The 17,890-nt window shown below is 39.8% G+C and overlaps 1 protein-coding gene across 1 annotated transcript; it reads left to right on the top strand.

Annotated features, from left to right (window-relative positions):
• Window positions 1-18: 18 nt before the first annotated feature.
• Ints12 (integrator complex subunit 12) lies at window positions 19-17,392 on the top strand. The gene is made up of 7 exons (XM_032897297.1): window positions 19-132; window positions 4,677-4,841; window positions 5,488-5,640; window positions 7,557-7,741; window positions 9,814-9,973; window positions 14,102-14,248; window positions 15,257-17,392. The coding sequence occupies exons 2-7, from the start codon at window positions 4,686-4,688 to the stop codon at window positions 15,839-15,841; spliced, it is 1,386 nt and encodes a 461-aa protein (XP_032753188.1). The 5' UTR covers window positions 19-132; window positions 4,677-4,685; the 3' UTR covers window positions 15,842-17,392.
• Window positions 17,393-17,890: the final 498 nt, after the last annotated feature.

Raw genomic sequence — 17,890 nt, 5'->3', positions numbered from 1 at the left:
TGCTGTCTCACTGGGAAACGTTCCCCTTCCGACCTGTTGCTGGAACCTTTGTTTCTCTCTTCTTAGGCTGGTTAGGGCGGGGACGGATTCGAAGAGAGCTACTGGGAACCGACCGAGTGCCGGGGCGGAGCGGTGAGTTGTGACGAGGGTCCCCGCTTCCTGGAGCCTCCGGGAGGCTCGAGACCCCGCGAGGGGCACCCGGAGTGGAGCTCCGTGGGGTGTTGGTCTCCTCCGTACTGGAGAGTAGACCTCATAATTTGCGGGTGGTTGCGTGACTCCGCCTGACCGCTCCTCCTGTTTTGTAAGGACTGTGAGAGAAGGGTACTGAGGACTGTGGTCCCGGGGACTGGGACCGTGGAATTGCCTCAGACCTTTGACAAAGGGTTCCGGGAGAGCTCCCTGCAGCTCCTGTTTTACATCTCTTTTCTGGCCTCCTTGGAAAGGACTTTTAACTATTCGAGGCGGTCCTTGTGTTTTGATTCCGTCAAAGGACTCCCATTTCTAAGTATCTCCTGACTCTTTTTAGCTTCTCCAGCGCTTGGGTTTGTTTTGAAATTCGGGATCTTCTTGACTTTCCAGACTTCCCCGAAGGCCAAGCATTCAGTGGAAAGGGGGAGGAAAAGTTAATTGGAAAGGATTACAAATCTTGCAGAGACAGGAATGGGATGGCGTCTCAGTGTTGTAATGAGAATGAGATAATAATTCTTGTATTGCATCCTCGTGAATAGTCAGTTACCTCACGCACTAGCAAGTGATCAACTTGGAAGTTTATTTGAAACTAGCAGGCGGGGTGAAAGAGATCTGAGAGAAAGCATCTATGTAGCTAGGGGTGCTCAGTTTTGTTTGGGGACATCACAGCAGCCTTGAAAAGGGCCATTTTGGCAAAAAACCCAGTTAATTCAATAAATATTTAAAAACGCCTGTGAAATTCTACTTGCCCGGGAAATACCTGCACCCTCCCTCCCCCTACACAAACTCCTGCTCTCATGAGAGCTATAGCTACCCTCTACTGAGATTAATGAATTAAAGACAGACGAAAGAATAGAAAGTGAATGTTGTAGGTCAGAACACTGTACAGATTCCTACCCATAAAAGAGATGACTGTCTTGCTTTTTTGAGTTTGGGGTTTGTTGGGACGAAAAGACAGTTGAATTCCATTCATGCCTTTTGCTGAAGTGATTAGAACTGTGTAGAGTGAAAGACAAGAGTATTGGACTTTGGTGAGTTAACCAAATAACAGCCTAGCCATTGTTTTCAGAGTAACAGAGAAATAAGAGGAAGTGAGAGAAAACCTGGAGATGCTAGTTGACAACAAACCATGGTGGCTGAAGAACAAATTGGCAGTGAAACTAAAGCAGGGAGCCCAGGACAGATCATTGGAAAGTAGTAACAGCAGGAATGAGATGAGCCAGGGAAAGAAGGCTCAGAAAACAACTTAAATGTAAAAATACAAAGTATCTTTAAAAATAGGGTCTGTGAATCCTACTGAGATAGTGGCTGGAGATAGAAGGTGACTTGTCAAAGGGAAGCTGGACTAGAAAAATAAAGGTTCAAGTGGCTCCCCCCAGGTCATGTTCAGTATGGTACCAAGTTAAACCTGCCTTTTGCTCTTGTGGAAAGGGGTGGGCCAAAGAAAAGTCTGGGCTTGAAAGAGAAGTATCTGACCGCTGGCAAAACGAAAATTATTCAGAGCAGCAGCTCTCAAATTGCAAATTAAGTCTGGATTTCCTAGGTGGTTTGATAGAATGGTGGACTGGCCCCCAGCGTTTCTCTTCTGTAAAATAGGAAATGGAAACCAAGGGTTTGCACATCTATAATGTTTGCAGGGGTACCTGTGCGCTTGTGCTATTGATCCAAAAGAGATTTGTGGGATGAAAACACACCCAGAACCTGACTCTGAATATCTCAATTTAGTCCATATAGGGGAATCTACAAAGAACTGAGAACTGAGTAGAAGGGAAATCTGTATCTTTTAGATTTCTGTTTGACTAAATTACCATGGTATAGTGTTTTCATAGGGTTATGGGAAGAAGGCCCTAATGTATGAAGTGCAGCATTAATTAGGGGTGGAAAACGAGGAAAGGATAAGTGCACAGCAGTTTTAAAGAAAAACGTACTTGTTATGTCCAGAAAGATGGGGAGTGAATTGGCCATACAAACACCATAAGAGGGCTAACTGTGAGGCATGCCACGATAGGACTGATAACTTGGAAGAGAGCATGGCATCTCTCTCAGCGGCACTTGTTTGGGTGCAGACGGGAGAAGGTGCCAAACAGAAGCATGTTTGCAAAGTAGGCAAAGCCAGAGAGCAGTGGGTAGGGATGGAGAACTGGAGGAGAGTCGCTGAAAGGAGTGGACTAGAGTGGAAGCTGAACAGGAAGGGAACAGCATGCTGCCGTAAACAGAGGTGAGCGACACGGGGATCATTGTTCAGAGCTGCAGTTGCAGCCTGACTTACATTGGCTGCAGATACTTCCTAGTGTGCCCCGGCCATTCACCCACCAGCACCATCGCTGCCACGTCACTAGGTCATCCGTAGTGTTAAATAATAAATATTAATTTTTTACACTTCTTTGTTTTAAACACTTACGTTTTAAAAATAAACTCACGCTTAACATATTCTTTCATCTATCTTCCTGTTCTGTGTTTACATGCACATTTTAATGCCACCTACTCCTTCCGTTTGGTTTGAGAAAGAAGTTGGAGCAAGAAGGAAAGGGGAGGAATTAACCAAGAAAAAAATATTGGCTTAACATCCCAAATATGTTCTTGAGTTAAGACAGTGGAAAAGGAAAAAAAAAAAAGGAAGATATAATTTGCAAAGGAGGAGGTTATTGTTTGTAGTCAAAGAGAATGGTAAAGCTTTTGTACTTTAAAGAAGCCATGATGTATAAGGAGCAAAGGGAGATTGGAAGTAGCTTGGAATAGTGGTCTCCAAACCTTTATTGCACACACACACCACCACCACCACCACAACCACCACCACCACCACCACCACCACCCACCCACCCACATTCCACCATGTGCAGACCTGGGTTTGAAAGATGTCAGTAATCATGTCAAGTCATTATTAAAAAACTAACTCTGAGGTTTCCATTCAAATATTGCTCTTACCAATTTTTGTAAACTTACACCATAGGCTACCTAATTTATAGGCATTTCATTTGTGCTGACAGAAATTCATAACAGTAGGAAGTATGAAGCAGTGCTTCTGTCACTGTAAGTGATTGTGTAGGTAGGTGTGGGCTATTTGCTCAGTGTCCTGGAAACAGACGCCCTAGGTTAAATAAACTGGTATGTAGCTACATAAATTTAGGTCATAGAGAGATTAGATGGTGTTGTCTTATAGAATCTGAAACAACATGTTTACCTCTTTAATCACAGAAATTACATTAAATAATTTTTCCTCATCACTACATTTTAAAATAATCCTCCTGAACCTATCATTCTTTGGAGCTAATACATTTAATGTATTTAAAGTAGCAATAGAGCCTATTTCATTTTCTTAAATTCTCACTAATATAACTCTAAGGTATGGTAATTCAGATAGATGATATTCTAGTAGAACATAGGATTAGCAGTAATTTTTAATTATCAAATAACTTTTTAGGAACTTATAAAGAGCCTAGAGAGAGAGTTGTCTGTGTCTGTCTGTGTCCTGTTGATCTTAGGAAGGTATGAAGAGAAGAATAGAAGGAATAAATAAAATCTATTTTCAGCCTGTGCTTTCATATGGCAAGATTCAATGTACAGCAAGTTTTAATGGTATTGTAAGCCCTTGAAAATGGGAGCTTACTGTGGAATTGGTGAGAGATCTTTAACTGTAGCCCTGTAGCTGTGTTTCATTACTATACCTTTAAACTTAAGGATAGAAGAGGATTTAAGACCTTAGTATATTGATCAAAGGATTGGAGACCAAGGGTATATTTTTATTTTAATAATTCCTTGCCTAGAAGGTATTTGTAAAAAGGACAGCCAAAAATAGAACCACATGATAACATTGGTATTAACTGGAAACAAAACTTGAGTGCTGAGAATTTTGCAGACCTTTGATGTGTGGCTTCGCTGTCTGGCCTGTCGTTTAAGCTTCTTAGGACGGCAAGTGTTGTCAGACCCAAGGGATCCATGCAGTTGGTAAGGATCATAGTTCAGAGACCTTGCTTTTGAGAAATAGCTTAATGTAAGAGATCCCTCCATCTAAACGTAATGTAGTAAGACTACCACTAATATGCTTTCTGGGATATTAAAAATAGTAGAGAACTGAGGAGGAGGGAAAGTTATAAAAGCTATTCAGTGACTGCTATGTGGACCGGTTCTGTGATCCTATCCTTGTCTGCCCCTGCACCCCAGGACATGAAATCTCTATTTTTGTGGTAAAAATAGGATGTGAAAAGACACCTCCAAACTCCAGTGCAGAGGTGGGGCAGGAAGATCAAATTATCCAGTCTGAGCATATAGCGAGACCGTGTCTTAATAGTGTGGTGGGTGTAGACACCTAGAAAGCGGGTAACAGCCATTGTTTCAGAGTGGAGAAGGAAGTCAGTGATGCCAGTCCTTACTTTGCCTCTAACGACTTTCAGATACTTTAACATATTAAAGCAAGAAGACAAACTGAATAAATGGGATATAGTTTCTCACTGTCTGGATTACTCCCCTCCTGCCTTTCTTTTCTTCAGGTGCTTGCGATGGCTGCCACTGTGAACTTGGAACTCGATCCCATTTTTCTGAAAGCACTAGGTTTCTTACACTCGAAGAGTAAAGATTCCGCTGAAAAGCTGAAAACACTGCTCGATGAGTCTCTGGCTCGGGGCATCGACGCAAGTTACCGTCCGGCTCAAAAGGTACCCTCCCGAGTACAGAGTTTGGAAAGAGTGGGAGCTGATGTTCGGGGAGGACAGCACATTGTCCTGAGACTCTGCCATGGTTGTCACTCCACGTGCTGTGTAAAAACACTTGCAATTTAACTTCCAGTTCTTTATAACTTTTTAATTAAGCTATTAGAGGTATTCAAACTTATTTCTAATTATCCTGTAATGTTTTAAAGATAAAAATATAAATAACAGGGATTTTTTTGACAAAAATGAATTAAATATGGACAGACAATATAAGGGTAAAGGTCGTGGATGACAGAAACCATTACAGAGATTACAGACCAGCACAAGAGAGTCGGGGTGATCAGTGGCTCTGTGGTTGCGGTTGTCTTCTGGACACACACACTAGGAGAGCATCAGATGGCTGCTGCTTGTGTCTCAGTCTTTCTTAGTGCAGCCATGGTAGGAAGCAGTGTTACATTGGTTATAATATGGTATCTTGGTTTTTAACTGAAAATTGTTTAAATTACTACCTTTTGTGCTTGTTTCTTTCCCAGTACTGGAGACTGAATGTAGCACTTCCTACTTGCTAGTCTTGGCACTAACAATAGACCCAGCTCTTCTGTATTTGAATAAAATGAAGGCAAGCTCTTAACCTTTTTATTTCACCCTTCAGGATGTGGAACCGCCCAAAATTTCAAGTACAAAATCGCTTTCGATTAAGCAAGAGCCCAAAACGTCATCCAGCCTCCCTTCTGGCAGTAGCAATGGCAAAGTCCTCACGGCTGAGAAGATAAAGAAGGAAGCCGAGAAGAGACCTGCGGATAAAGTAAGCTTTGCTTTTAGTTTAGTTACAAGACGATAAACAGTTTTCATACGCAGGAAGACCGTCTCGAGTCTGCTTCTTTATGCAGCAGGGGGTGTGGTTACATCATGATCATTCTGTAAATATATGTTCATAGTTGGAGATACTGAACTTTTAAAGAATGAGTAAAATCTAGAAAAGTATTTAACCGTGATTTGAGATAGTTGTCATCAAGGATTTGCACCGCGGGGAAAGTAATAAAGACTTTACTCCGTAACTCTGGCTGCAGTAGCTGCTGAGAAGTGAAACAAAGAACCCACGAGTGCCCAAACTTGATCTTGTTACACGAGAAGGCGACAGGTGACAGGTGATTTGTACTTAGCAACTAATAAAAAACACACCAAAAGGATGTTCAGTAGGCTTGCCCTCAGGTGGGCATATTATCCCATGTGCTTTCATACTATCACTAATAATGGTGGTTATTAGTCTAATACATTGCTTTATCTTTGTGCGTCTGTATTTACACAACTGTTACTATAGTGTGTATGTGAATCCTGTAGTTATTCTCTTCACTCAGCAGTGTTTTGTTTTTAAGTTTGCTTTACATTAATATATGTGTGAGAGCGTGAGCACATGTGCCGCAGGTGTATCTGGAAGCCAGAGAACAACTTGCAGGAGTCAGGTCTCGCATTCCAGCCAGGGTGTCTTGGGGATCGAACTCAGGTCATCAGCTTGGTAGCAAGCACATTTATCCACCAAGGAAGGTCTGGGGCCAAACTGTTTTTCAAATTTATGTTGGTATATGTCGGCCTTAGTGTGTTTTTGTTTGTTTGTTTGTTTGCTTGCTTTTTGTTTTTTACCATTTATTTGCTACCATTAACATTGATTCTATGAATAAATAAATTTACCAGCTTCAGTGAGCTATTCATATATTTCTCTGACCATGTAATTTTTGTAAGTTATATACTCATAGTGGATGTGAAGATAATTATATTTTTATCATTACTAGATATAACTAAATTGCTATCCAAAATTATTATAATAAATTTACACCTTTACCAATAAAGTTTAAAATTTCTAAGTTCTCTATGTAGTTTCAGGATTTTATTTTTGTGAATCCAACAGATTTAACTATAGCTTTTATACCTTAAAATTGCCAGAATTAGCTTTGAAGGAAATACAGTAATGTACTAAGTATAGATAGGAACAGAGCTCATTATTTACTTTTTCATGTGTGCTCATGTGTATAGGCAGTGTATGCATATTTACATGTGTGTAGATGCTCAAAGCCAACAGTAAATATTCCATGCATTTAGTATCTACTCTATTTACTGAGGCAGGGTCTCTCGCTGACCCCAGATATCACTCGTTGAAGCTACTGTAGTTAGCTGGCCAGGTGCTGCCTTCGTGCCTGCTCTGATGTGGGTTTTAGGGATCCAAACCCTGGTTCTTCATGCTGGCACAGCAGGCACCTTATTCAGTCAGCAATGGTCCCCACCCCTAAAGTTTTGGTTTGTTAAGGTTGTTTTAAATAACCATATTAGTCCAAACATCTTAAATAAGAGAAAAAATTGAATTTCAGGATCCTTTAATATGTATAATACAAAGAAGAATATAGATATTAATTATACTATTCTGATTTATTTACATCTTGCTACTTTATCGTACTAATTGCCAACTACCTTACTTAATTTTTTTAAGAACATGAGTACTGTATTTATATAATTTCTCCCCCTTCCTTCCCCCCTCTTACTACTCCCATGAGTCCAACTCAAATTATAGTTAAGATTCTTCTCCTGGTCTTCACAGTGTACGCTCTCCCTGTCAGCGTGAAGTGTCTGTAAAGTAAACTTTGCTGTATGTTGCCCCTCAGTCCCCTCAGTTATTTAGACTATGTCGTGTTACTTTCACGATCATTCAACATCTCATTCTTTTCATAGATGAAAGATGCCACTGAAGGAATTGATGTTCCAAAGAAACCTAGATTGGAGAAACCAGAGACACGATCTTCTCCCATCACTGTCCAGACCAGCAAGGACTTAACAATGGCTGACCTCTCCAGCTTTGAAGAGACCAGTGCTGATGACTTTGCCATGGAGATGGGATTGGCCTGTGTCGTCTGTAGGTAGGTTAAACACCTTACCACAGAATGGTTTGTTTCTTTAGAAGGGGTAAATACTCTCCTCCTACTCTGTTTATTCCTGCCGCCCCCCCAACCCCAAATTCAAATAATGTTTGGGAATTTTGTATTTATTATGTGGGGTGAGGAACAAGTAAGTAGACTGCAGCTTGTAAACTGCACATCTAATACCTGAGTACCCTGAGTACTCCATCAGCCAGCTCATTTCTCAGACCTAATACCTGAGTACTCCGTCAGCCAGCTCATCTCTCAGACTTAATATCTGAGTACTCTGTCACCCAGCTCATCTCTCAGACCTAATACCTGAGTACTCCATCAGCCAGCTCATCTCTCAGACCTAATACCTGAGTACTCCGTCAGCCAGCTCATCTCTCAGACTTAAAACCTGAGTACTCCATCAGCCAGCTTATCTCTCAGACCTAATACCTGAGTACTCTGTCAGCCAGCTTATCTCTCAGACCTAATACCTGAGTACTCTGTCAGCCAGCTCATCTCTCAGACCTAATATCTGAGTACTCTGTCACCCAGCTCATCTCTCAGACCTAATACCTGAGTACTCTGTCAGCCAGCTCATCTCTCAGATCTAATACCTGAGTACTCTGTCAGCCAGCTCATCTCTCAGATCTAATATCTGAGTACTCTGTCAGCCAGCTTATCTCTCAGACCTAATACCTGAGTACTCCATCAGCCAGCTTATCTCTTCTTTATCTGTTACGTTGCAGTAGCAATCTCTGCGTTCTTGACTCCTAGAGGAAGTGATAATGCATTTTTTAAAGTGAGGAAGAATCTAACAGAAACGTCAGTTCCATCTTTTTTTAAAGCTCTCTTTGTTGCTTTTTCTTTTGTCTGAATTGCTGATGACACTTAAAAAAAATAAACTAGTACTTGTCATTTCTCAACACCACTACATCTTTTCCTAAGAATAGTGAAAATGAATGTAGGCCATCTTGAGAGACATTTTAAAACTAGCACGCATGTAATTCTGTTTAGTAGAAGATCCTTTGGGGTTTTTTGTTTTGTTGTTTTGTTTTTCATAAGTAATTTTGTGGCTATTCTAATAAAAATGTTAACTTCTATATTCTAGTACATTAGAACTAAGGAAATACATGCTTTGGGAGCCTTACAGAAAATGACTTGAATGGCTTCTGCATAAAACTGTTCGTTTCCACATATTTTGTATTTTTACCCCAATCTGCTATGGAATGAGCACCTTGAAATCAATATTGTAAAAGTGCTAACAGGGAGAGACTTAGTGACTATATTTAATGAATATTATAAAAGTGCTAACAGGGAGAGACTTAGTGACTGTATTTCCTTTTGTCAGGCAAGGCACATGTTGTAATACGAGAAGCCTCTGGTGGTCACTGTCCTGTGCTGTGGGAATGTACACCTCTTTTTATACAGCTGCTGTTACATTCTGTTCAGATTCATATACATTGATCAGATTTATACCAAACACCTTGTATTAATTAGAATAAATGATTAGAGTAGGTTCTTGTCTTTAGATAACATTTGGTTTTTTTGTTTGGTTTGGTTTGTTTTTTTAACTAAGTTTTATGCAACAGGTCCTTACTATAACTCAGCCTGGCCTAGAACACAATATCTAGCCTAGGCTATGCTTAGTAAACTCACAGTGATGCCCTTCTCTCAGTCACGCGTATGCTGGAGTGACAAGTGTGAGTGTCCACACTCAGCTTACCTAACTTATCAGTGATGAAGACCAAACACTCGTAGTCACCACCTATGAAGGGGATGTGGTAGAGAGTCTAAGAAAGCGCCATCGTTAGTATAGTCAGAGCATACAACCTTTTGAGAAATAGAAAAGAATAGCACTGATAAATGACTAAAAATAGAATTAAACTTAATTGAAGTGTTGTAATCTATCAGAAATGAAGATCTTGTGTGGGCTTTATACTAGGGTTTGCCATTCTTCTTACTGCGGATTAATTTCTCTGAGTTTCTTTCTCTTCAACATAACAAAGTACCAGAAGAATGTCAAAATAGCTTGAAATTGTATGCCGAAGAAACTGACGTGTTTAATGCACTGTTTTTCTTAGACAAATGACAGTGGCATCTGGAAACCAATTGGTTGAATGTCAAGAGTGTCACAACCTCTACCACCAAGACTGTCATAAGCCCCAAGTGACAGACAAAGAGGTCAATGACCCTCGCCTGGTGTGGTACTGTGCCCGATGCACCAGACAAATGAAGAGAATGGTAAGAATCATACTTAACTACCGTCTGATGCTCTTCTGTCGACACATGATTTCAAAATGAAAATTAGGACATTTAGCATACTGGAAATAGTACTGAAAAGTAAGCTAAGGGTTAAGTGTTTGCATATATACTATCTTATAGATTTGTGTTGCTATGCCCAAAGACCGGGCACATTATACACGCCCTCCTCCATTCACCTTTAGCCTACCCTAATTTAAAGAAACAGGATTGAAGACACATAGAACAATGTGTTTTTCAAACATGACACTGTCATTACAAACATTTTGTAACACCATGAAGCACAAGTTGTGAGAGGCCACAGATGTGTAGAGGCCTGTGTCTGTCTGTCTTCCCGCTTGTGTGTCTGTCTGTCTTCCCTTCTCATTGGCACTGTGTGGCTTTTATCTCATTCTCACAATGTCCTTCCCTTGGTGTGTTTACACTAATTACTTATACTAAGACTTCACAATGTTATTAATTTACAATTTAAATAAATAAATTTATTTTATAAATTTATTTTAAAGAAACCAAGAAGTGGCTATCTACTACAGTGGTTTGTCATTTCTTCCTTGAGTGTCACTTCCTATGTCTTAGATTAAGAAGTCGTAATAGAAGCATCTTTCTGTCTGTTAATCAAATGAATTCCTGTATGTTTGACCATATATTTTTTTAAGATCTAAATTTCTCAAAGTAAAAGTCAGGAGGTCCATTTTGTTTAATAGGATAAAGCAGAAATAAAATGCTTTATTCTGTCAAAAATAGTAAAAGTTTATTAGTGTATTTTCTTTTTCTTTATAACAAGAAAAAAATCTCTGTATTTAATTTTTTAATTTTTTAGTTTCTTACTAAAATTAGCTCTTCAAGACTACAACCAAAATTATCTCAGATGAGCATTTGTTATACAGCAGACTTTTCCTCAGTAGATGGAGTTCACGCACATGCAAGGCAGGCACACATGCACATCCAGCACACACCTGCTTGAACTCACACAACTATTCACTCTAGAAATGACCAAAGGCGGCACTGTACGAATGTGCAGTTGGTGAATGAATGAGGTTTTATTGGGGTTACTAACAGGAACATTGGCGAGGCCACTGTGAGGGACGAGGCAAAACAGCTCCCCTACCAGCAACCCCACAGCAACACGGTGACGACCCCTGGATCCTGCCCCACAGCTGAAGGCTCTGTGCAGTCTGAGGGTCAGTCTCTACCCCACCAACTGCTCACCTGCCTCTGTGCTGCGGGGCGGGCTCAGGGCGCCTGCTTACCCAGCACTTGAGTACGAGTTCCCTCCTGAGGCTCGTGAGGCTCCCCTCCTCCTGCCAGTCTGAAGGGGATGTTGCACTTCAGAAGGGCACCACACACACAGCAGCATGATACATTCCATAGCACGACAACCACTAAAAATTGATAATTTTAAAAGAAACAACTTGTGAAAGACCTAAACTTCGAAAATATTTAAATTATTATTTCACCATGATTCTTTCATTGACCAAAGTTAAATGCTATTTCCCCAAGGTTTTCTTCCCTTATTTTTTAAGTTAACTTACATCAATCTATGTACATGATTTTAATCCCTTTGTACATGATCCTTTAGATTTAATATCCTTAAATTAAAATTCTTTTCTACTTTAGATCTCCCTGGCAGTTGCCTGACCTAGAAGTTTTGCTTGATGTCTTTCATGGTTCTCGCAGCTTTGTGTAAACTTAATTGGGCACAGGTCATGTATTCCTCACATCCATTCACTTTGGTCTTGCTACCCTAGTCTGCAGGCCTCTCAGTACTGGTCTATTGCAGTGGCCTGTGAGGTCTCTTCATTTCCTCCCATCTGTTGTGCTCACTATAATGTTTAGATTTATTAATCTAGGTGTGTGTGTGTGTGTGTGTGTGTGTGTGTGTGTGTGTGTGTGTGTAAAATGAGGTTGTGCCACTTTAAAGCAAGCATATGGTCCCTCTGTTTCACCCATGTCTGCCTTTTAAGTCCTCTTCCTGCTTCACCAAGCACAGAGGAATGCTCCTTACTGGCTTCCTTTCCAGTTCATGTGCAGCTGACTTTCTAATGTAGCCAGGCCCTCCTGCTTAGGGATGGTGCTGCCCACCCTGGGCTGGGCCCTTCCATATCAAATCATTAATCCAGACAGTCTGTCACAGACATTGCCACAAGCCATTCTGTCCTGGGAATTCTCAGTCGAGGGTCCCTGTTCCCAAGTGACTGCAGGTTGTGTCAAATTGACAATAACAGCGCAATAATGTTTTCTTCTGTTATTTTTTGAGGTACAGACGATCAAAGCCAGGTCCTTGCATATGCTACGTAATAGTAACTACATCATCAGCACTTAACATTATGAGATCCTAGGTTAAGCTCTTACATAACCACCGTTCATCCTCACAAACGCACAGGAGAAAGGAGTGAGGCATTCGTGTTGTACCTGAAGTCACACAGCTGGGGAAGTAATGAGCAGGGGTTAGCCCTGGTTCTGTGTGGCACTAAAAACTGTTTCAGTCATGGCTCCATAGCACTTACATAGCTAGGATTGTTCATACCTTAAACACTAAGAATCTGAAAAGGGATTAAAATGTATAGGAAATTTAGTAGCATGCTTGGTCAAGTAGTTATTGATCCAAATAAAAATGCTTGGGAAGAATAAATAAAATTCTTAGTGAATAACATGGAAATTATTATTTATAAACTTTTTCCGAGGATTTGATTCACTAGTATTAAAAACCTCGAAAATTTGTTATTAATCCATGAATAATTCTTCCCTTTTAATTCAGTCCTTAAAACCATGTAAATTACCTGAGTTGTAATTTTTACTTTATTTTTTTAATCTATTTTTAAATTAATTTTAACTCCTCCTCAGTAACTTAAAAACTTATACCTGAACCCCGAGAACAAACTACTTCAGACTTTGGCTAACCATAAAAAGTAATGAGTACACTGTTTAATGAGCGATGCTCATTGGAAGCTTCCGTGACTGTCTCCTGGTTCTGTGAGCTCAGCATCTATGTATTCTGCCCATTCTGCAGTGAAAATATTTGTTGGGGGAAAAGGACACAAAAGCATCAGTGCAAAGCAAGGACAGGCTTGTTTCCCTGCTATGATTTCAATATTCGGTATTTCAATAGAACATGTGCATGGCATTTACACTTAAAAACTTAGACATGAGTTACTGTCTGCAGAGGTCTTCTATAAATACAGTGTTTCCCCTAGTGCTGTAGATGGAACTCTGGGGCATTACATGCTAAGTAGGCTTTATAGCTGAGCTATATCCCCCAACCTTTAAGAGTACTTTGTACGAGAGGGGGTGGGTGTGCGAGAGACACACACAAACATACAGAGGCAGAGGGAGAGAGAGACAGAGAATGAATTTGATGGAGATGGTTCTGTTCCTCTCCCTTTACCTGGGTTTCAGGAAGTGAACTCAGGACACAGCCTTGTGTGGCAAGCTTCTTGACTCAGTGAGCCCCAACCCTTAGTGGGTTTGCTTCCCTTGTTTGTGTACTTGCTTTTGAGACAAGGTCTCTATTTGTATCCCTAGCTGTTTTGGAACTCACTGGGTAGACCAGGCTGGCCTTGAGATGCCAGAGATCCCGTCCTTCTACCTTCCATAAGTTTTTAAGACAAGGTCTTAGTGTAGAAATCAGGTAGCCCTTTGTACTTCTTTTATAGCCCAGGCTGTCCCTAAACTCGGTGTCTTCTTCATTAGCCTCCTGAGTACTAGAGACAGATGTCACTAGGCCCACATACTATGCCAGTTATATCTAAGGCACTTGATTGAACATCCACAGACTTCGGTGTTTACCAGAGGTTCTGAAGCCCATCCTGCATGGATAACAAAGGGTAGCTGTTCCGTAGTTTAGGGTTTTCCTTTACTGAAAACAGAGGGTTATCTTGTTAAAATAGTATTTAACCAACTCTAATTTGCATAATTGATGGTATCATTACTCTTTACAAACTAATAAAATCTGTAAAACTATATGTTGATAATTTTTTGATATTTCAGTATCATCACAGTATTTTTTGAGAACTGTTGTTACTGTTCAATGTTTATAGTTCTTTAATATACTTTGAATTTTATGTTATTCAATAAAAATGTATATGTATAATTTTCCATTGTCTTTTATAGGCTCAGAAAACTCAGAAGCCACCACAGAAACCGGCACCCACTGTTGTTTCTGTGGCTCCAACTGTCAAGGATCCATTAGTTAAGAAGCCAGAAACCAAACTTAAACAAGAGACAACCTTCCTAGCATTCAAGAGAACTGAAGTTAAGGTAAAGTGCGTTTGTTTAAACATTAAACCTCAGTGTGGCTGACTGAAGGGTAGGCTCTCAGAAAAAGTTTGGTGAGAAACTTTATTATTTGACTGACGTTGGAAGTGAAGACCACTAATTGTTAATTAGACAGGAAGGGAGCAGTTCCATCAGGATTTACTTTCTACACTGAGGTATGAGGTAGTACGAGGTTCCCAAGTCTGTGCTGTTCATGTCTGCATCCTGGGTCTGTTCTGCGCCATCTGTGGGGCAAAGGCCACAGCAGTCATTAGAGCCCAGTGCCTAGCACATGCACCTGCTTTCCTGTTTGTCCTTCATTGCACACTGCTCTTGTAGTTGCTTTAAAGACAATCTCTCCGGTGGACATTGATGAATGCTCACCACGGCAGATGGTTTGATGTTTGATAGAAAGGAAAGGAGAAAAATGGATTTTTCAAACTGAAAATTAAGCTTGCCTTTGCTTTCATGTTCTGTGTGTGTCACCAGCAGTGTGTGTCCCAAGAACTTATGTTTTGTAAGATGGTTTCCTAATCAGGATATAATGAAATTATTATATGATGATATTATAAAAATGTGTGGCTTTTCAGAACATGTGAACAAAAATTTCAATTTCTCTTATCAATAAAGGCCCCAAAGCACACTTTGATTACTTTTCTGGTGCTTAAAAGTGCTCATATACAGACTATTGAAGGAACTAAATCTGATTCTCTTCTGTGGTTTGTGACTGAATCTAAAGGAAGTTCCCGGAAAGAATTTTATGTATTTTCTTTGGAGTCATTAAAACAGTGTGGCATTCAGGAACTGCATGTTGTGTAGCAGTCTCCCTGACTACAGAAACTCCCGTGTGTTTTCCAATTCAGCTTCGCAAGAACCTAATTTTGTTGTATTGTCCACATTATCCACGTCATTGCTTCTTTATATACAAGTAAACATTATATTCAAAGATACACAGGTGTTGATTATATTTGGCTCTACTGTAAAACTTGTATTTTTTATTTTTGTTTTTAGCCGTCCACAGTTATTTCTGGAAATTCTTCTAGTAACAACGTGTCCTCTTCAGTAACTAGTGGCCTAACTGGATGGGCAGCTTTTGCGGCCAAAACTTCTTCAGCTGGTCCATCAACAGCAAAATTGAATTCAACAGCGCAAAACAGTAGTGGAAAACCTGCTGCCTCATCTGCTAGCCAGAAGCCTGTGGGTTTGACTGGTCTGGCAACGTCATCCAAAGGTGGAATAGGTTCCAAAATAGGTTCTAGTAACAGCACTAGCCCCTCTGTCCCGTTGAAACCGCTTCCTCCTCTAACCTTAGGCAAGACTGGCCTGAGTCGCTCAGTTAGTTGTGACAACGTCAGCAAAGTGGGACTTCCTAGCCCTAGTAGTTTAGTTCCTGGAGGCAGCAGCCAATTGAGTGGGAATGGAAATAGTGCCACAGCTGGGCCCACTGGAAGCACCACCAGCAAAACCACATCAGAGACCAGCAGCAGCACCTCAGCGTCTCTTAAAGGTCCAACTTCCCAAGAATCTCAGCTCAACGCAATGAAACGATTACAGATGGTCAAGAAGAAAGCTGCCCAAAAGAAACTCAAGAAGTAATATGGGCAGATAGGTTTTTATATCCTATTACTATAAAAATTAAAATCTTCACTGGGACAAAAGATGTAACATACTGTAACTTAATAAAACTCTTGATCAAATCTCTATTGTTTGTTACATTAAAATGCTAATATTATTTAGCCAAACTTGGATCTATTTATTTCAGTCTATTTAGCATTTTTAATTTCCATAGTGTGTGAAAACAGTGATTATAATGACTGGTGACGAGAGCTTCAGAAAATTGATGGCACATGCAAATGTAAAGAAATGGCTCACCTGGTACCTTATGGGTGGCAGGGACCACTCAGGAGAAAAAGTCCCAGTGTTTTATAGTATCTGAAATGTTCAATGTCAGTCATTGCCCTTGTGTCAGCTGATCTCTCTCTCCAATTTCTTCCTCTTTTATCAAAATTAATTTTGAGAAGTGATTTCCCGTAGCTCTCAATCATGTCTTTAGCTCTCAATCACCCCTTATCAGTTACCTAGGGAGTTATTTCTTCCAGTAGATTATGAATGCTCATGTCCGCTTAATACTTTCTCACGTTCCCCACTTCCCGTACCTGACCAGTATGTGGATATGTGCACATATGTACATTTAATAAATGCTGACTGGACTCATCCTGGTTGCACATTCTGAGAATTATTGAGAAGAGTATCCATTTCCAAGAGGTTTTGCAGATGGGAATTTATGACTAGTTTATACACCTTCCAGTGAAAGGACAGGCTGTTTTTAATACTTCAAGAATGTAATAACATTTTAATGTGGCTTAATTATCTTTGTGTAAAAGAAGCTCCTACCTAATTCTTGAGATTTCTATAAGAAAGTGTTCATGTTTTGAATATTGTTAGGATATGGATTGTCTCCTAAGGTTTCATGTGTTAGAAGCATGATCCCCAGTACAGTTGGAGTTGGTGGTTGACAGGGGGAGCCTGTTGGGGGGTCAGAATGCCCTTGGGAAGGATTAATTAGTTCTCATGTGCCCACTGACTAATTCGGGCAAGAGTGGGGTTATAAAAGGCTATCCCAGAGTTGACTCTTGGGTTACTGTCTTGCGGCAAAATCTCTCCTCTGAACTGTTGCCATGATGCAAACCTATATGAGGTTGCATCCAGATCATTGTCTTGTAAGCTAACGAATTAGCCATTAGTCTACATATATATCCCAACAGAGAACAGAATGCTTTCCGTATCTGACCAATAAATGTACTACAGCAAAATGACATCCTTTCTTTTTTACAATCAATGAATACCTCATTTTTTCCCAAAACTGAATCTTGTGATTTCCTATATTCGTTGAGTTGAATTGTTTTAAATCTAATCTCAATGTGTCTTTTTCCCTAGGTTTTCTAACATCATTATCCTAAAATAAATTGATAATTGTTGTAAAGTTAAAATTAATTAACTTTTAAATTAAGTGCGATCTTTTTCTATGGAAATATTTTAAACTGTAAAATAGTGGCATTAAATTGTTCACAATAAATTAGAAGCCAATATTGAAATAAATTGAAAATTTAGAGATGGAATAAATATCTATTTATATACATAAAAAAAGCTGCCTGCAGATGTTTTTGTTTTGTGAAACTCCTTTCTGTTGATAAACCCTGGTTTGGTATAAATTCCAAGTCCCCTTTATAAAGAGTTCAGAAGAGTTTGTTGTTTATAGTTCAAGTACAATTTTGACTTAACAAAATGACCTGACACCAGTTTACATCAACAGCTATTTCGGTTATTGTAATTCACTTCCTTGAAGCCATTAGAGAAATAACGCTTAGTACAGATTACACATTGAAGTAAAAAATTTTAATCCCATCACAGAAAGTGTGCTGGGTCTGAGAAACAATTGTCTTAACATTTGTGGCACTAGTCAGAAATTTTAATAAGTTTAGGAAGTAATTTATCTTTCAGTGAATATGATTCTTTGTATAGGTGTGTGTGTCTGTGTATGTATGTGTGTGAGAGAATAATTTTGGTGTTTTTAAGATACATATTTGATATTAGAAATTATCTGAAATAGCTCTAAGGCCTTTATTTTTTCCTCATCAAGTGTGC

This window comes from Rattus rattus, chromosome 3 (genome assembly GCF_011064425.1).
Source record: "Rattus rattus isolate New Zealand chromosome 3, Rrattus_CSIRO_v1, whole genome shotgun sequence".
Taxonomy (NCBI): Eukaryota; Metazoa; Chordata; class Mammalia; order Rodentia; family Muridae; genus Rattus; species Rattus rattus.
This window is presented reverse-complemented; position numbering and strand designations above follow the sequence as displayed.

Excerpts from the sequence above, each read along its gene's own strand:
- Ints12 (XM_032897297.1), top strand. The coding sequence starts at position 4,686 with ATGGCTGCCACTGTGAACTTGGAACTCGATCCCATTTTTCTGAAAGCA. Across the intron at positions 4,842-5,487 it reads GTTACCGTCCGGCTCAAAAG|GATGTGGAACCGCCCAAAAT; the intron begins GTACCCTCCCGA and ends TTCACCCTTCAG. Across the intron at positions 7,742-9,813 it reads TTGGCCTGTGTCGTCTGTAG|ACAAATGACAGTGGCATCTG; the intron begins GTAGGTTAAACA and ends TGTTTTTCTTAG.